General features: G+C 43.2%; 1 protein-coding gene and 1 long non-coding RNA gene across 4 annotated transcripts in view; both read right to left on the bottom strand.

Annotated features, from left to right (window-relative positions):
• The window catches only part of LOC126996095 (inactive dipeptidyl peptidase 10-like), an 85,196-nt gene extending 74,767 nt beyond the window's left edge, over positions 1-10,429 (bottom strand). The window contains exons 1-2 of one of the 3 annotated variants that reach the window (XM_050856216.1): positions 10,255-10,429; positions 7,865-10,132 (exon numbers count right to left, since the gene is read on the bottom strand). In XM_050856216.1, coding sequence (XP_050712173.1) covers positions 7,865-7,978 — 114 coding nt within the window. In that variant the 5' untranslated portion in view covers positions 7,979-10,132; positions 10,255-10,429. The remainder of the gene's footprint in view (positions 1-7,864; positions 10,133-10,254) is intronic. The other 2 variants (XM_050856217.1, XM_050856218.1) reach the window with 2 other exon arrangements.
• LOC126996098 (uncharacterized) lies at positions 3,394-7,446 on the bottom strand. Its single transcript, XR_007750930.1, has 2 exons — positions 4,939-7,446; positions 3,394-4,817 (listed from the first exon to the last, which is right to left on the bottom strand). It is a non-coding gene; the product is annotated as an uncharacterized LOC126996098 (long non-coding RNA).
• Positions 10,430-20,000: the final 9,571 nt, after the last annotated feature.

The following is a 20,000-nucleotide window of genomic DNA, read 5'->3' as shown; positions in this document are numbered from 1 at the left end:
AAGGAAAATAGAAGTTACTGAGAAATGGGATGGAAAGGAAGTGTAAAAATAATGAAAAATAATATGAGAGAAGGAAATGGCAGAAAAGGAAAGGAAAAACGGGGAGAATAGTGTGGACTCAAGACGCGAGGTTAGAGACGAAGATAAATCGATAGAAAAGGAAACAGATGGTGAACGGAGAGCAGAAATAGAGAGCAAGATGTTAGTTAATGCCAAGAAGGAGGAGGAGGAAAAAGAAGAGTTGGAATTCGGAAAAAAGGAAACAGTAACAGATGAGGAAGATGGGAAATAAATGAAAATTCGATTAGATATAGAAAAAGGAGGCGAAATGAAAATAAATGAGAGAATGAGGAAGAAATTAGAAAAAAATGTGTAGAAATGCAGAAGAGAAGTTTAGTTGTGAGGATTATAAGGACGAGAAGAGGAGAGGAGGAGGAAAAGAGGCAAAATGAAAATATATGAGAGAATGAGGAGGAAAATGAAAATAAATGATGTAGGTACAGAGAAAAGAAGGCTAGGTGTGAGTAAAACAAGGACGAGAGTAGGAAAAGGAGGAAAAAATATAAATAATGAAAAGAAGAAAAGGAAAACAAGCAAACAAGTGAAGAGGAGTTTCGGAGAGAGGAAAGGCAAGGAGAGGATAAAAATGAGGGAGAGTTGAAGAAGGAGGCAGAGAGATGAAGGGAGAGAGAGAGAGACGGAGGAAACAGGAAGAAGGGAGAGAGAAAGACAGGGAGGAAGGGAAGGAAGGAAGGGGAGAAAAATGAGGATGTGAGGAGGAAAAGAAAGAGTTGGATATATAAACAATGAAGAGGAGAAAAGGAAAAATAACATGAAAATAGATGAAGAGGTGGTTCGGAGAGGGGAAAGGCAAGGAGAGGAGAAAAGAAATATGAGTGAGAGATGAAGGGAGAGATGGACGGAGTGAACAGGGAGAAGGGAGAGAGGACGGGAGAGAGGAAGGGAGGAGCCAAATTGAATTATGATGAGGGAGGACAAAAATAGATCTCCTGAAACCATCGCTTTTGATCATATGTGGAACTGAGAGGTGGACTGAAAGATGGACAGATTGAAAGGTGGAGAGATGGATGAATAAGAAGACGTTTAGGTAGGTGGATGAATCAGTTATGTGGATGTGAATGGAAGAATAGATGGAAAGATGGATAAATGGATGAATTAGAAGACGTTTAGGTAGATGGATGAACCAGTTATGTGGATGTGAATGGAAGAATGGATGGAAAGATGGATGAATGGATGAATAAGCACTTGTTGACGTTTTGATGGAAAGGAGAATCAGATATGAGTAAGTCGATCCGAGAATAGATTGAAAGATGGATGAGTGGATGATGGGTGGAGGGACACTTGCAAATTAGCTGTGAAATGGGTGTGGAGAGGTGGAGGGAGGTGGAGGGAAGTGATATTGGTTCTCTCTCTCTCTCTCTCTCTCTCTCTCTCTCTCTCTCTCTCTCTCTCTCTCTCTCTCTCTCTCTCTCTCTCTCTCTCTCTCCCTCTCTCTCTCTGTCGCCTCTACCTCATTTCCTCCAAATCAATACAACCCTCCCTCCCTTTCTCCCTCTCTCTCCCTCCTTCCTCCCTCCATCCCCTCTCCCTCCCTCCTTTCTCCCTGCCTCCCGGCTTGTTATCAAGACCACCAACCCTCTTGCAATACACAGACACACAGACAGACACAGACACACACAGACAAACACACACACACACACACACACACACACACACACACACACACACACACACATACATACATACATACAGACAAACATCCTAACACTCTAAGATAAACACGGAGACATTTACATACATACATTCTTACTTACATACACATATACATACATACATACATACATACATACATACATATATAATAAATTCATTCTTGCTCTAATGGAACTTCTCTGTATCTCATAATAGAGAAAAAGGCGAAAGAAAATGTTGTAATGGTAAAAACAAATTAGAGAGAGAGAGAGAGAGAGAGTTAAATAATGAAGAAACACCCCTAAAGTGATTGACGGCACTTAAATAATTAATTCTTCCCATAGCTTCCCTCTCCACTTGAGTTGTTTTTTCCATTCATTTCTTTCCCCCTTTCTCTCTTCCCTCCATTGTTATTTCATCTTCCTTCCCATCCATAATTCTCTTCCATTGCTCCCTTCTCTTCTTTTATATTCCTTCCTCCATGTTATTTTTTCCTCGTGATTTTCTCCTTTCGTCCTTAGCAACGTGTTTTATTCCTCTTCCTTCTTTTTCCACCATTATTATATTCCCTCTTTTCCTTTTCTTTCCTTTAACTTCATTCTCTCCTCCTACCTTCTAACTCTCACCCCTCTCCTGTTGCTTTTATTAATCTCTTTCTCTCTCTTTTTTATTCTCCTGTTTCTTTCCATCTCCTCTTGTTTCCTTTAATTCACTCTTTTCTTTTCCTTTCCATCCTGTCTTCACTTCCTCCTTTCTTCTTCCTTTCCTTCCCTCCTCCTCTCCTTTCCCTTTCCTACCACTCTCGCTTCCCTCCCTTTCTCTTTCCTTTGATTCCCTCTTATTACTTCTTTTCTTTCCTTCCTTCCACCACTTCCTTCTTTCTTCTTCTCTTCCCTTTCTCCTTCTCTCTCTTCTGTTTCCTACCTCTCTCCCTTCCTTTCATTTCTCTTTTCTTTAATTTCTTCTTATTACTATTCTTTCCCTTTCCATCCTTCCATCACTTCCTTCTTTCTTCTCTTCCTTCTCTCCTCTCCCTTTCCTTTCCTACCTTTCTCACTTCCCTACCTTTCTCCCTCCCTCCCTCCCTTTCCTCTCCTCACCCAGGTGTATTGGAGGAGAAACGGTGATGAGAATGACCTATTTGTGTGACCTCAAGCTGACCTCTCTCCTCTCTCCCTCTCTCTCGCTCTCTCCTCCCCTCTCCTTCCCTCCCTCTCTCCCTTCCCCTCTCCCTCCCTCTGACACACTTCTCCCTCACTTCCTCTCCCTCCTCTCCTTTCCTCCTTCCCTCCTCTCCTTTAATCCTTCCGTTTCCTTCATCAATGTGACTTTTCCTCCTCGCCTTCATTTTGTCCTTTGATACTCTCTCTCTCTCTCTCTCTCTCTCTCTCTCTCTCTCTCTCTCTCTCTCTCTCTCTCTCTCTCTCTCTCTCTCTCTCTCTCTCTCTCTCTCTCTCTCTCTCTCTCTCTCTCTCTCTCTCTCTCTCTCTCTCTCTCTCCCTTCCTTTATTGCTCTGTTGTATCTTCCTCTTTTCTTTCTTCCTTTCTTCCTTCCTTCCCCCTTCACTCCCTCGTCTTCCCGTGTTTCTTATATTTTTTTGTTTCTCCGTCTTTCGCTTTTCTTTATTTCTGTTTTTTTCTGTCTTTCTGTATGTATCTGTGTGTGTGTATATGTGTGTGTGTGTGTGTGTGTGTGTGTGTGTGTGTGTGTGTGTGTGTGTGTGTGTGTGTGTGTGTGTGTGTGTGTGTGTGTGTGTGTGTGTGTGTGTGTGTGTGTGTGTGTGTGTGTGTGTGTGTGTGTGTGTGTGTTTACTTGGCGTGCTGGATGATTTTCGATTGCTTCCTCTCTCTCTCTCTCTCTCTCTCTCTCTCTCTCTCTCTCTCTCTCTCTCTCTCTCTCTCTCTCTCTCTCTCTCTCTCTCTCTCTCTCTCTCTCTCTCTCTCTCTCTCGCTCTCGCTCTCTCTTTCTCTCCCTCTCTCTTTCTCTCCCTCCCTCCCTCCGCCAGACATTTCTGCTCAATATTTTACACCCGAGTTTTTTCCCTCCAGTACACGTCTCTCTCCCTCCTTCCCTCCATTCTGTTTTCATGTCTTCTTCCTTCTCCCTCCTTCTTAAGAATAGAAGGAGAGGAAGAAATTCAGGGAGGAGGAAGGAGAGGAAGCGAATGAGGGAATGAAGGATTGAAAGGAGGGCGAAAGGCAGAAAGGAAGGAAGGACGGAAGGATGTAGAAAAAGAAGTGAAAGAATAGATGTGAAGGAAGGAAGGAAGAGAAGTAGACAATATATGGAAAGAAAAGGATAAACATGGAGAGATAATCAATGAAAGTCAGTAAATGGGCGATAGACGGCATTTTTGAGGGAAGAAAGAAGGAAGGAAATAATAGTGAAGAAAGGAGTGAAAGGTGAAGAAGGAAATTGAAACAGAAACAAAGAAACTGATTGAAAGGAAAATGAAATGAAGGAAAGATTGAAAGACGAAAGATGGAACAAGGAATAAACGAACGCAAAAAAAAAAAGAAGAATGGGAGGGAACGAAAGGCAATATATTAAGGGAAGATGGAATGACTGGAGAAAGTAGAAATAAATTAATGAAAAGGGGAAGCCGTGAAGGTGAGCAAATTTTAGGTGGGGCAGGTAGGTGGGATGCAAGGAAAATTTAGGTAACTGAGGTCTGAAATGGAAAGAATCAAGAATAATGGAAAGAAAAGGTCATTAAATAGAAAGTAGGAAGGACTGAAGAAAGATAGAAAGAATATATGAATGAGAAGGGAGTGAAGCAAGGAAGGAGTGAGGGTGGATATTTTCTTAGGTGCGTCAGGTGGGGTGAGAGCGAGATCCATATTAGGGAAGAAAGGCAGAATAAATGAAGGAAAGGGAAAGGAATGAAGGAAGGAGGAAGTGGAGGTCGGCTGCAGTTTCGTAGGTGAGTCAGACGGAGTTCAGGTGAGGTCCAGGTGTCATTAACTTGCACTCCCTCTTAATTGCCCTGAGACACACCTGAGCTTGGTTAAACGTTGTCATTATTTTCGCCTCCCCAATACTTGAGGCGAATTAGGCGTTGCGAGGAGACGAACCGAGAAATCTTCCGTACATTCTCCTTCACCTTCGTTTTCTTATGAGTCTACTTCCTTCTAACTCTTCCCTTATCCTCTACTTTTTTCATTTCTTTCCTCCTAGCTCTTCTTTTTTTTATTTATTTTTCTCTTCCCTACATTCTCCTTCACCTTCGTTTTCTTATGAGTCTTCTTCCTTCTAACTCTTCCCTTAGCCTCTACTTTTTTTTAATTTATTTCCTCCTAGCTCTTCTTTTTTTATTTATTTTTATCTTCCGTACATTCTCCTTCACTTGCGTTTTCTTATGAGTCTACTTCCTTCTAACTCTTCCCTTATCTACTTTTTTCATTTCTTTCCTCCCAACTCTTCTTTTTTAATCTATTTTTCTCTCCCGTACATTCTCTTTGACTTGCGTTTTCTTATGAGTCTACTTCCTTCTAACTCTTCCCTTATCCTCTACTTTTTTCATTTCTTTCCTCCCAACTCTTCTTTTTTAATCTATTTTTCTCTTCCGTACATTCTCCTTCACTTGCGTTTTCACATGACCACTTCCTTCTCACTTCTATCTCCTACTTTCGTTGTCTCCTTTTTTTTCTCTATCTCGTCTTTTTTTTCCTTTTCCATAAGAATCCCTCCTTCCTCTCTCTTCCTAACTTACTCCTTCACCGTTTTCTTATGACTTTACTTCCTTCTCACATTTCTTTTCTCTCCTAATTTGTTTTCACCTTTTCTCTACCTCGTCTTTATTTTTTTATTTTCCATTTTTTATACCAAATGCCCCTCTCTTATCTTCTTGCTGTAATATAATCCATTTCCTTCAGTTCACTTTACTTCATAACCCTTACTTCTTTTTTCTTTTCTTTTTTTTATCATCTAATTTTCTTACTTCTCCTTTGCCCTGTTTCTACATCTCCTTCTCGCTCATTATCTCCTTTTTCTTTCTTTCTCCCCTCGAGGCAAATCACTCGTTGCGTTGAGACTTATCAGATCCTCTTTTCTTTCTCTCTCTTCTTGACTTTCCGTGCAATTCTCTTTTTATTTTTTTCTTAATTGTTATTTTGTTATTTTTTAGTTATCCTCTTTCTGTTCTTCTTTCTTGTTTTTTCCTCCTTCATTCTCGTTTTCTGCATCTAATTTTCACTTTTCTCTCCTTTTTTGTCACACTCTACCTCTTCCTCACTTTTTTTCCTCTGATTCCTTTTTTTTATTTCGTCTCCCCACCTCGTTATTATTGTTCTCTTCTCCGTCTTTCTCTGTCCTTCTTCATTCGGTTTCCTCTCCCCCTTTCCCTTTTCCGCCGTCTTCTCATTCCTCTTTCTTTACTCTCTCGCCCCACGGCTTGTTGACTCTCCTTTTGTTTGTTTAGTTTGTTTGTGAGTTTGTTTTTGCTTACTCGGTGTGTGTGTGTGTGTGTGTGTGTGTGTGTGTGTGTGTGTGTGTGTTTTCGTTTTTGTAAGGTTAATAAATTCCATTTCGGACACGTGCTAGTTTGTTTTACACGCCCGTGAACACACACACACACACACACACACACACACACACACACACACGCACTTTACATTTACATTCCAACATTTTTTTGAGTTTTTTTCTGTCTACACTATTTTCTCATCCTTTCCTCTCCTTTCCTCTCCTTTCATCTCTTCTCCTCTCCCCTCCTCCTCTTTTCCTCTCCTCTCTCATTTGAGGTGAACGAGTCATTTGAAAGTTTGTGTGGAAACTTTTTTGAAGTCCGTGGAATATTTGAGAAATTTTTAGATGTTTAATCTTGGGGACGAAAATAGGGACAGGAAAAATAAAAATAAAGGAGACGGAAGAGGAAAGTAGGGAGAGGAAAAAGAAAGCGAAAGCGGACGGTAGAGAAAAGTACGGACAGAAAAAAAAAGCAGACGAAAGAGGAAAGTAGGACGAGGGAAAGGGGAAATAGAGGAGGCGGAGGAGTAGAGGGAAGGATAACCAGGAGAGACGGAAATTGGTCAAGGAAATGAGAATGTAAGGAAGGAGGATATTAAAGGGAAATGGAAAAAGGTGAGTGAAGGAGTCGTAAGGAATTAGAGAAGCATTGATAAAGGACGGGAAGAGGGAGATACTTAATAGAATGATGTAAAGTAGGGAGAGGAAAAATGAGGGACTAAGGAAAGGGGTGGATAGAGGAAGGGACAAATAAATGGTGAGGGAAATAGAAGGGAATTAATAGTTTAGAATAGGGACATGGTACAAGGGGAGGGGTGGGAGGGAGAAAAAAACAGGGAGAGAGGGATAAAAGAGAAAGAAAAAAGAAAGTATTTTATGTGGGTTGGAATTTTTTGCGCGTGTTTGTGGTGATGACAGCAAAACACCTTTTACGGGAAGCCGGTGGGGGAAGGGGGTAAAGGTGGTGGTGGTGGTAGTGGTGGTGGTGGTGGTGGTGGTGCAAAGTCTACAAATAGTGAATGTGTAGGTGGTGGAGAGTGGACGTGATGGGGGTGGTGGTGGTGGTGCCTACAGTGGTGTGGTGGTGCTGATCATGGTGGTGGTGGGGGTGGTGGTGGTGGTGGTGCTTACAGTGGTGTGGTGGTGCTGATCATGGTGGTGGTGGGGGTGGGGGTGGTGGTGCTTACAGTGGTGTGGTGGTGCTGATCATGGTGGTGGTGGGGGTGGTGGTGGTGGTGGTGCTTACAGTGGTGTGGTGGTGCTGATCATGGTGGTGGTGGGGGTGGTGGTGGTGGTGCCTACAGTGGTGTGGTGGTGCTGATCATGGTGGTGGTGGTGGTGGTGCCTACAGTGGTGTGGTGGTGCTGATCATGGTGGTGGTGGGGGTGGGGGTGGTGGTGATGAGTGTGATGGAGGTGGTGCAGTGTCTACAGGTGGTGGAGTGCGTGAGTGTGTATGTGCGTGTGGCTGTGGATATTCGTGTGCGTGTGTGACCGCCTAAGCATATGTGCGTAAGTGTGTGCGTGAGTGCCTGAGTGTCTGAGCGTGTCTGTGCGGCGTCGTGCCCGGCGTGCGGCGGTGGGTCAGCGGCTCGGTCAGCAGTGAGGGGGAGCAGCGCGGCGCCACACACACGAGGCAGCACCAGGCAGCAGCACCACAGCACCACAGCCGCCGGGGGGTTACCGTGACGCAGCGGCTCAGCTCCCACGCCAGGCCTCGCGCTCCTCGCGGCGACACCCCACACCCGCGCGGGGGCTTTACCTCGGCCTGCTGGGACGCGCCCTTCTCCGACGTCATGCTGGCGGCTTCTCAGGCCCCGCGGGGCTCCTGCTGGCCCCGGGGGCGGCTAGGGTGGCTGCAGGGACTGGCCAGGCACACCAGAGGCTGTGGTCACGGGGTCAAGGGGTCACGAGGTCACGGGGTCACGGTCAGCACTCGGCGGGTCGCGGGTCGCGGTGTGTGCCGGAGCGTGTGTGTCACATCGTGCTGGTGCCGGGCCGCGGGTGGCACTATGCCGGCTGGACGGCGGCGGCGGCGGCTGGCTGGGTGGCGGCGCTGGCGGCAAGGCGCTGCCACTTGTTGAGTCAGTATTGTTGCCTCCCCCCCCGCGCCCCTCACGTCCTCGCGCACGCACACACGCACACTCTCACGCCCCCTTCCTTTGTGTGCCCCGCCCCGCCCCGCCCCGCCCCGCGCTGACCACCACCACCCCGCCGCCTGACCTCAGCTGACGCCGCGCCACGCACGCAGCCTCCGCCGCTCCGGCGAGGCGCCCTTGTGCTCCACAGGTCCTCTCAGTGGACGGGAAGGAGGGAGGGAGGTAGGTAGGGGAGAGGTACGGCGGGAAACTGCTATTTTTTATATCGAGTGGAAAGGAATGAAGGGAGTGGAGGAAAGGAAGATCTATCTCTCCAGTTTATAGAAAGGCGTCGGAGGGAGGGAGGAAGGGAGGGCTGAAGAGTGCTCTCTTCTTTATACCAAGTAGAGAAGTATGAAGCGAGGGGAGGAAGGGAACATCTATCTACCCAGTGAGAGGGGAGATAGAGAGAAGGAAAAACTGCCCCCTTCTCTGTGATGAGTGAAGAGGGATGATGAGAGGGGAGGAAGCGAGCCTTTGTGGAAGGAGGAGGGAGGGAAGGGGACGAGTTTTTGCGTTACACAATACTAAGGGGAGCGAGGGAGGGAGTGCGGGATAGGGAAGGGTAGGGAACGGTAGGTGTAGGGAAGCAGCTGTCGCCTAACCTATATCGGGGAGGAAGGGAAAGAAAGGGAGGGAGAGAGCTCTTCTGCGTCAGTGGAGAGAGTTAGGCTGGAGGGGAATAATTCTGCGCCCCCCGCCCACCTACTTAAGAGGAAGGGAAGGGAACGGAAGGCAGGGAGTCTGGTCCTTTCACGCTGCTCTGACTTTGGAAGGGACGGCCGAGGGAGGGACGGAAGGAAATCAGCTCCTTTCTCGGTTATATTTTGAGAAGGAAAAGAGGGAAGGAAGAAAATATACCTGGCCTCCACCTTATATTGAGAATCGGATTAGAGAAGGGAAGAAAGGGAAGGAGGGAGGAGGGAGAGGAAATTTGCCCTTTATTTGAAATAGTATTGGCGATGTTCTGTTCGGAAAAGGAAAGACGGAACTTGTGTCTACGTTATACTGAAACGGAAAATATGAGGAGAGAATTAACCTGATTTATTATTGTACTGACGAAGGGGAGACGGAGGAGAAAAGGAAGACTGGAGCCGTTGAATTGAGAGACGGGAGGAGGGAGGGAGGGAGGGAGAAAGGGGTCGAAGGGAGAGAGAGAGAGAGAGAGAGAGAGAGAGAGAGAGAGAGAATGAATGGGTGTCAGCACTTAGCACCTTTCCTCCCTTTAGGCGACAGTGACGGCCGTTTAGTGAGGCAACAAAGGTCAGGAGACAAAGATAGGTGAGAGGGTAGTGGGGGTCGTATTAGAGGCCTATTAGCAATTATCCTTCAATAGGCTTCTGTTCACCTTGTCTACCGCCACTGACACTGACGTCCTAGCGAGCACCTAACACCTGTCACTAGGGATCCTAACAGCCATCACAAGGGTCAGAGGATTCAGTGATAAGGGGTCCTAGTGTCCTACCAACAGGGTCAGGGTGTAAGAGGCATTTCAAGGATCCTAATGGCCACTAAGAGGTCCTTTATGACACCACAAGGGTCCTAGGCTGGAGAGCGGCAGCGCTGTATAGGGCGCTGGTATCCTGGTGATATCCGACCAAGCACCGCAGAGGTCCTATAAGTCACTAGTGAGGTCTTTATGGGTCAAGGGAACCCTTTGAAATGCCAGTCTGTGTATTTAACAAAAATGGGAGACAAAGTTTACAATATGCGAAGGACGTTGTATCCTTCGAGTCACTGCGGAGCTCCTACGAGTCACCAGAGAGATCCTTTCACGTCACCAGAGCCTCATTAAAGTGAGACGCTCTTCAGACCTAATTGGGTATAAAAGAATTACGTTTTTATCTTTGAAGTCCTATATGGCACCACTGAGGTCTGAGTCACCAGGGAGGTCCTTTTGAGGTCACAGGAGCTCTGAAGAATCAACCACACTCACTAACGCGGAGGGGCCGGTGGTAGCGTACGTGGGAGGCGTCTGAATCACGGCGTAAGAGAACAATCAAGAACGTATTGGTATTGGCGCAGGTAGTGACTGGGTGAGCGCGCGGCGTCAGGAGCGCTGGGGGTCTCGCGTGCAAACAGAGAGGCGGCCGCGGCGTCACTGCCAAGCCACGAGAGCCGCCGCAGGGGAAGGGAGGGAGGGAGGGAGGAGGGTGCGCGGGAAGGGTGGGCGGCTGGGTGGCGGAAGGGCGGAAGGACAGAAGGAAGGAGGGTAGGAAGCAGGGATGAAGGGAAGGATGTGAGGTGAGAGGCAAAGAGGGACGGAGTTAGACAGTAGGAGGGAAGGAAAGGGGGAGAAGGGAGGTGCTGGGGGTGGAGGGATGACTGAAGGAGGGGTGAAAGGTAGGAGGGAGGGTAGGAAGGAGGGATGGAGAGGAGAATGTGAGGTGAGATATAAAGAGGGAGGAAGGGGTGGTGCTAGGGAGGGAAGGAGGTAAGTGAAGATAGAGAGAGGGAAAAATGGGAGGTAAGGCAAAGAAGAGGGAATTAGAGAGGGTAGGAAGGAAGGAAAGAGGGAAGGAAGGAAGAAGGAGGGAATGAAGGAAGGAAAGATGGAAGATAGGAAGGAAAATGGTATGGTAGGAACGAAGGAAAAAGGGAGGGAATGAAGGAGGGAAAGAGGAGAGGGTGGGACGGAAAGAAAGAGGGAGAAAAGTGGGAGAAAGAGGGAGTAAAAGAGAAGGAAAGAGGGATAATTGAAGGAAGGGTATGGAGGATGGAGGGAGAGTGGAAGGGAGGGTATTGAGGAGGGAGAGATGAAAGGATTTAGGTGAAACAGAGGAGAAGGAGAAAGGGAGGGAGGGTAGGAGGGAGATAAGGGAAGGTAGGTGGCGGATTGGCTTGGTTGTAGGTGCCGGATTGGTGAGAGAGAGAGAGACCGACATCATTGTGTGGTGAGGGAGGTCAGCGAATATCCTACGCTCTCTCTCTCTCTCTGTGTCACGCCTTCAGCTCAAATATCCTTCCCTTCTCTATATCTTCTCTTCTCTCTTCAAGGTTGAGTTGTTGAAAGGAGGAGGAGGAGGAGGAAGAGGAAGAGGAAGAAGAAGAGTGGGAGGAAGATATAATTAATGACTGTGTTCTCGTACCTCCCGTTCCTCTTACAATATTCTGTTACGACACTAAAATCTTATTGGTTAATTCCACTCCGGCGTCTGAGGTGTTATGTAAAGTCTACCTGCTCCTGCTGAATTAATTAAGCAGTGTGGTAATTTGTTTTTCTCGGTGGCCTTATTTTTTCAGCGTTTTTTCTCTCCTTGCGACTTAATCTTTCTCGCGTTGATATTTTCATCGTTTTTTCATACCATGCAGATTTAATTATACATTTTGGCTCCTTGTCTAAGAATTGTATATATTTTCAGGGATTATATCAGTGTTTTATTTTCCTTTAATGTAGTTTTCGTCTTGCTACATTTTTTCTATTGCCTCTTTTATCTTTCTCGTATTTTTTAAGCGTAGATATTTGGGTCCATAGGCACGTGGTTAGGTCTGTGCATTATTTTTATGTATCCTTCTGAATGTCCGTATAGTTAAGTGTGGCTGTTTGGGTCCGTAGACTTATGGGAAGATTTGCTTATACCATACTGATATGTTTTACGGGCCATACATACCATAAATAGGTGGGCAGGTGCTTTCTGTTACATCACTTACATGTATATGGTTTGGGGATTAAATTCGCTGCAATAATTTGACTGGTTGGTGTGTACGTCTTTTATGTAGTGGTGTACACACACACACACACACACACACACACACACAGAGATGCTTGAGAGACAAAGAAATATAGCTTCCCGCAAAGAAACATAGAGGTTTGGAACAGACTAAGTGAGGAAGTAGTATCGGCGAAGGGTGTGCACAACTTTAAGGAAAAACCGGACAAATACAGATATGGAGACGGGACCACACGAGCGTAAGCCCAGGCCCTGTAAAATCACTACTAGGTAAATACAACTAGGTAAATGCACACACACACCCACACACCCACACACACACCCACACACACACACACACACACACACACACACACACACACCATTAAATTTTTTCGTTTCTTTCCTTCCTCGAGTGTCATGTCTGTGCTGATTAGATTAAGCGTAGTAATCTGGGTTAATATACAGGTAGAACGGGATTATATTTTTTGCACCACTGCCTTCTTGAAACATTTATTTTTACGGTGCAGGAGGCGGGCCACGAACCTAACAAAAAAATCACACTAAGGTTATGTTCGTTTAAAGGTTCATAGACACCAAAACGAGATTATCAGTTTAGTTCCCGAGGTGTCAATATTTTCACAGACACACACACACACACACACACACTCACCCTTCTAATGTGCCCCGCCCCGTCTGGAGGTCACAGAGGGTTAGGGGGAGGTCACGCAGGTCAGATCAGACCCCATGCGCGTGGAATCGAACTTTGGATCACGAGAATAGGATTAGGTCGCTCTTATCACCGCGGCACCACCACCATCACCACCAACCACCACCACCACCACCATCACTACCACCACCACCACTAACACCACTAACCCCACACCAGCCCCTCACCACCATCACCAACGCAAACACTGTCAGACTGAATTGGCGGCTTTTGCTTTTTATCTTTATTTTGTATCCATGTGGAGTTTTTTTTATTATTTTTTTGGTGTGGCCTTTGTTTTATATGGTATTTCAACTTTTTTACTTTTTTTATCATATTTTTCTAGTAACGATGTGATGGGAACATTTTTTTATTAATATTTCGCTTAGCCTTTGCCTTGTCGCTAACATTAATGGCGTATGAATAACTCTATTAAGCGTCTGTTGATGGAGTAATACATGACTGGTCTTTCCTTTTTTTATTGTATGATTTGAGAATATATCTTCAAACGGAGTAATTTTCTGGTGATAGTTTTATTTTATCTCTGAAAGAGTCTCATAAAATTCTAATCCCCAATCTGAATGTCCGTCAGTTTCACATTATACCGATTCGTCTGACGGTTCCTTTCAAATTCCTTATGTGATGAAAATGTCTTTTTCGAAACTTTGTATCTATAAAAAAAATCCCCTTTTCATATACTTTCGCTCGCTCGTCCTATCTTACCCAACAAAGTGTGATAAGATAGCACTTCGAGGGTGTGTTTACTGTGATCGGCTGAGTTATATCACACATTGTCTGCTGTGATGCCTACGACGTGATTATCTATTCAAATTCAGTAGTGGTATTGGCAAAAGTCTCTGCAATCTACACATATATACTGATTACTCCACTCCGCATTAATCCACATCCTTCTATCCATGAACAGAACAACAGTAATTACACAGTCTAAGGATACTGCGGAATGCTATACTCCTTCATATTATTTGAGTTTCACATTTCATATCATATAATTTCAAACCTTCATTCCTCATCCTTAACGACCAACACATCATCAATTACACAACTCAAGGCTGCTACGGAATGCCAAAATAATTCTAACCCTCATATTAATGCGGTTTCATCCCTCTCACTGGTAACCCCCAAAATTGTGTTCGTCTATTTTTTGCCTCTTTTTACGAATTGAGCGCTATCATAAGACGCCTCGCCAACCTATATTGATTATGCTATTTGAAACTTGTATTGTCTTCTGGCAGTGCGTTGCGTTCTTTATTTTGTATCCTTGGTGTCTGCCTCAGCTGCTGCAAGAAAAGTTATCCAATTAACGTCGCTTCCATAATCATTCGCTGTCGTTTTCATATTCTCTCGTTCATTTTCTAAACGTCCTCTCGCACAACTCTTAAAACGAATGATCTGATATCGGTTTCATCATTTTTTTTTTTTTTTGTGACCAACCGACAGTCTCTTTCATAAAATACTTCGTTTGATGCAGGTATCTTCCCTTACAGCTCCATCTCTTGATCATTGACTTTTTTCCGCTCCCTCTCTGGCGTCCCTTCCAATATTATGTCGATTTTTTTTTATAGAGATGTGATATGTTTTTGTAATGGTTATCGGTTTTATTTTCGTTTATATTCTTCCCTCCCGTCCAACTTGTCTGGAGTGCTTAGATAGTGGTTTGTGTTTTTTTGTAATAATTATCGTGTTTATGTCGCTCACACCCTTCCGTCTTTTCCAATATCGTATCGTAAATTCAGGAAGAGGTCTGTGATCTTTCTATAATGATCATATTTATTTTCGCTCACACTCTTCCGTTCCTTCTAATTTATCGTATTATTTCTCTGATTTTTTTTTTTTTTTTTTTTTTTTTTTGCAATGGTTATCGAGTTTCCAGATATATATTTTTTTTTCTTAATCAAAGAGTGACTTTTCCCCTGGCGTTCTCGCGTTTCTGTGTCGGTGACTTTCTTTATATGCAAATTTAGACAAAACTCTCATTAATGTGAGATTTTCTTGTCTCACGTGACCAATTACGCCTGATTGATGGTGACGTAAAAGGTAAACAAGAACCATTAATCTCTCTCTCTCTCTCTCTCTCTCTCTCTCTCTCTCTCTCTCTCTCTCTCTCTCTCTCTCTCTCTCTCTCTCTGTATCTATCTATCTATCTATCTCATATTTTCCCCATTTCCTTCAAGCTGTTTCTCCTTTTCTTTCCCAATTCCTTCCCTCCTTTTCAGCCTTCTTTCTTTCATCTTTTTCTTCCTTTCTTTTCTCTTCACACTTATTTCTTTTGTATCCTTTTCTTGCTTCTTTCTTCCCTCTACGATTTCTCTCTCTCTCTCTCTCTCTCTCTCTCTCTCTCTCTCTCTCTCTCTCTCTCTCTCTCTCTCTCTCTCTCTCTCTCTCTCTCTCTCTCTCTCTCTCTCTCTCTCTCTCTCTCTCCTCTCTCTCTCTCTCTTGCTCTCTCTCTCTCTCTCTCTGATCTTTATTTCTCTCTCTATTCTCTTCTCTCTCTCTCTCTCTCTATCTCTCTCTCTCTCTCTCTCTCTCTCTCTCTCTCTCTCTCTCTCTCTCTCTCTCTCTCTCTCTCTCTCTCTCTCTCTCTCGACACAACATGGTCTCTGCAAACAATTCATAAATCCAGATTAGGCGTCGGATCAGCGTCTCCACGTGTAATCTGTCTATTTACCGGGATGCCTTCACTGCCGTCTGTCTGTTTGTCTGTCCGGGTGTCTATTAGTCTGTCTGTCGCCTCCGAGTCGCCCTCTCACGTTTTTGTTGCTGTTGGTTGGATGGTGGTGATGGAGTTTTTTTTTTTTCATTTTCTATTTGTTTTGTGTAATTTGTTTGTTTTTTTATTATTTTTTCTCGCTTCTCTATTTGTCACTATCTTCCCTTTTCAATATATCTCTCGTAATATTTTCGTTTTCTGTTTTGTGTGTTTGTATGTGTGTGTGGATGTTTGTGTTAGTTTGTTTGTTTGTGTGCGTGCGTGTGTGTCTGTGTGTATGTGTGTGTGTGTGTGTGTGTGTGTGTGTGTGTGTGTGTGTGTGTGTGTGTGTGTGTGTGTGTGTGCAATAAGCTTATCTCTCCGTTGTTCTCCTTCCTCACTTAGCTGTCTCTCTCGTTCGTCTTTTTTTTCCAGTTTTTCTTTTTCTTTTTACTTTTTCCATTTCGTTTTTAATCTGTTTTTCCTCTCTCCGTTTCTTTTTACCGCTTCCATTTATTTGTCTGTCTCGTTTGTCTTCCTTCGTGTTTCCTTTTTTTTTTTTTTTTACAACAAAGGAGACAGCTCAAGGGCACAGAAAAAGGAAACAACAACAAAAAAAAAAAAAAAGCCCGCCACTCGCTGCTCCTAGAATAAGGGTTTGTTTACGATCTTTGTTTACGATCGTCACCTCTTTTTGTTTTCTTTTTCCTTTTTGCTCATTTTTTACTTGCGTTCATCAGCTTTGCGTCCCATTCTTCTTCTCTTCCTTTGTTCTTATCTTAATTTCTTTCCAACTCGTATTTTCTGGACTTATTCTTCTTCTCAGTAATTTCGTCTTAATCTGAATGTGTCCAAAACTTCTTAAAGATTTACCTCGTGCTTTTTCTAATTTTCTTTCTTACACTTTTATTTTTCTTTATCATTTTACTTTTTTTTATCATACCTTTATTCGCATTGTTCTACTTTCTTTTCTTCCTCCTCTTATTTCCTGTTTTCGTGTATTCATTTTCCATTTTACCTGTTTATAATTTTCCCTATTTTTTTTCATTTCCTTTTTAAAACGTTTATATTTTTTTTGTTCTCTGCTCCTCTTCTTTTTTTGTCTGTGTCTGTCTGTGTCTGATCCTCCTTATCATTTTACTTTTTTATCATATCCTCCATTCGCATTTTCCTACTTTTTCTCTTCTTCATTTTCCAGTTTATCTATTTATATTTTTTCCCTATATTTGTTCCATTTCCTATTTAAAACGTTTATTATTTTTTGTTCCCTGCTCTTCTTTTTTTTTGTCTGTCTGTCTGTGTCTCCCCCTCTCTCTCACTTCCTGCCTTCACCGTTTTATCTTGATTATTCCTTCCTCTACGTCCCCTCTCCTCCTCTCAACGACTCTCATTCTCCAGCTTTTCCTTTTCCTCCACTTCTTTTGCCTCTCTTTCTTTTCTCAAATTTACCTTATCTCTTTTTCCCTTCATCCTTCTTGCTTCTCATTTTCCCGCATCCAAGGTTTCCATCAAGTTGTTGTTTTTTCTTTCCTCATCTTCTTTCCCTTATCTTCCTTTGTTTGCCTTCCCCTCCACGTTTTTCTTTCGTCTTCTTTCTCATTTCGTCTTTTCGATGTTAATTTTCCCATCGTCAACGTTTCTCCTCCCTCCATCTTCTACTTTGTTTTATCTTCTTTTTTCCATCATTTATTTTCTTCATCAGCTTCGTCGTCTCTTCCTCTCATATTCAGCTTTCCCAGTCTTCGATTTCCTTCACCTTTTCTCTTTCCTTCCCTTTTCTCAGCCTCTTTTTTCATCAACTATTCTCTTTTCTCATTCCCGCATTTAGTCTTTCCTGCAATCCTTTCCTATTTCCCCCTTCTTTCCTTCATCTTCCCAACCTTTTTTTTCATCAACCCTTCTCTTTTCTCATTCCCGCATTTTAAAAGTCTTTCCTCCAATCCTTTCCTGTTTCCCCCTTCTTTTCTTCATCTTCCCAACCTCTTTTTTCATCAGCCCTTCTCTTTTCTCATTCCCGCATTTAGTCTTTCCTCCAATCCTTTCCTATTCCCCCTTCTTTCCTTCATATTCCCCTATTCATTGCCATTCCCGTACTCAATCTGTCCTCCAATCCTTTCCCTTATTTTTCTCCTCCTTTCTCTTCCCGTAGTTATTGACTCCCTTTTCTCTCCCATTCCCGTACTCAATCCTTACTTTCATTCTCCTTTCCGTTCTCTTCCTGTACTTATTGTCTTTCCCTTCTCTCCTGTTCCCATTCTCAGTCATTTCTCCCCTTATTTCCCCGTCTGCCTTTCCTCCTCTTCCGTATGCATTGATTCGCCCTCTAAAGCCAAAGGAACAACGGAAGGGGTAAAAGAAACGTGTCCAGTTGATTTGCATATTGTTCTCCGGCAGTTCCCTCTTGAATGCAACCGATGCAGACATTTGTATCCCCCTGTTTGGCTTCTGTTTTTATTTATTCTTTCGCGTACCCAGGCAGGAGGGCAGCACTGGTATTTATCGGTCCTTTTGTTCGGTGCTCGGTCGCTAGTCTCAGTCAGATGGTTAAAAAGGTCCATCCAGTGCTGCCCTCTGTATGTCACCGGTGCTATGAAAGTCCGCTTCGATTTTTAGTTAACTCTTGATCAGTTTTTTTTAATGTTTTAGTATGAGGTGGTCTTTCTCAGCCACACCTTTTGTTTTCGTCTATTGTGTTAGTTATATGTTGATTAATGGATTTACTTATGTATTTACTTATTAGTTTCGATTTTTAGTTAACTTTTGATCAGGTGTCTTAGAATGTTTTAGTATGAGGTGGTCTTACTCAGCTTACACCTTCTGCTTTCGTTTTATTTAGTTACTTATACGTTGATTAATGGATTTACTTACATATTTACTTATTTAGTTTCGATTTTTAGTTAACTTTTGATCAGGTTTTTTGAATGTTTTAGTATAAGGTGGTCTTACTTAGCCACACCTTTTGTTTTGTTATTGTGTTAGTTATATGCTGATTAATGGATTTACTTATATATTTACTTATTTATTTACTTACTTTCTTGGTTATTTGTCTTTCTTTATACACATGTATTCATATTATGTACCCATATTTTAAGCGTCAATTCCTTTCTCCATGTCTTCTTCTTCTCCAGGCAATTGGGTTTTAGATTATTCATGGTCACGTTTTTCGAATGTAATGTAATTGGATATCCCGTCTCTCACATTTCCTTGTAAATATGCATGAATCTGAGGAGTGATGACGTGACACGATTTTAGGATGTTGGAATCTAGATGGTCCCTTATTCTGCTCCTTCGAATATCGTCCAATCAGATTTATCTCACACAACTTTTTTTTTCCTGTTTTTTTGTTTCCTCCACTTTGCATGCACAGGAGGATTTGTCGCCTGCGAGAGTGTGAACAAGATGGAAATTAAAGGAAGCTCGATTTTTATATTTATACTTATTTTGCATTATGAATGATAAATGATTTTTTTTTTTCTGTTGAGTGAAACAAGAAATTCTCGCATTATGAACATTAAACTATTCTGAGTGATGGACGATTTAATATTTTGTCTAGGGGAACGAAAAAGAGATTTATGTATTTTTATGATTTTTTTTTTTCATTTTGGAGTATCGGTGATTTAATATTTTGTCGAGGGAAATGAAAAAAAAAGTGTTGGACGATGTAATATTCTTTTTTCTTCATCCTCGCGCATCAGCGATTTCGAATTCCCTGTCCATATTATGATTTACATTTTCGACGAATATATTTAAGCTCGTTTTTGGAGGAGGAGACTTTCCCTCTACACGCCATCTTTTCCCATAGCATTTACGTCACATTCAGAACTATTTCCCGTCACGCCCCTTCACTACCCGTCCATAACAGTAGCCGCTCTGTCACCTACCATCCCTATCACCCTTTCCCTCCCTAGCAACCTCTCCCTAGCAACTCTACCCTCCTTCTTTCCGTCCCTCCTTCCCTCCCTACCGTAACCCGCCCCCTTCCCGCCTCCCTCCCACCCTGGCCAATCTTATCGATTATTGCAGCGGCAGAAACAGCGGTTGCCTGGGAGGAGAGAGAGCAACTGTGAGAGAGAGAGAGAGAGAGAGAGAGAATAATAATAATAATAATAATAATAATAATAATAATAATAATAAACTTTATTTCCACATTAGACTTAAATGAAGAAAATATACATTGTTATCATACAGAAGTCAGTAATTTCTTTTTGAGCTTCGTTTTCAATAGAGTCAAGTTATTGGAGTCTTTTATTACACAAGGCAGTGAGTTCCACAGCTTAGGCCCTAGTACAGAAAGAGCTCTCGCACCTGTGTCAGTGTTTGTTCTGGGGACATATAGATTGTTCTGCTGCCGTGTCGTGGAGTTTGTTATAGTGTTAACAGTTGGAAGGGAGAAGATATGATCTGGGAGAACTTTTATTTTGTGTTTAAAAAGTGTTACCACTAAGGTGAAGGTGACGAGATCTTTTATTCTGAGCCACTTCAATTCATTAAATAATGGTGTAACGTGATCAAATTTCCTGGCTTTCCCGTCTGCTACTTTTATCAAAGTTTTGTACTTTCTGTACCTTGTTAATTAAGAGAGAGAGAGAGAGAGAGAGAGAGAGAGAGAGAGAGAG

The sequence above is a fragment of the Eriocheir sinensis genome, chromosome 9 (assembly GCF_024679095.1).
Source record: "Eriocheir sinensis breed Jianghai 21 chromosome 9, ASM2467909v1, whole genome shotgun sequence".
NCBI lineage: Eukaryota > Metazoa > Arthropoda > Malacostraca > Decapoda > Varunidae > Eriocheir > Eriocheir sinensis.
This window is presented reverse-complemented; position numbering and strand designations above follow the sequence as displayed.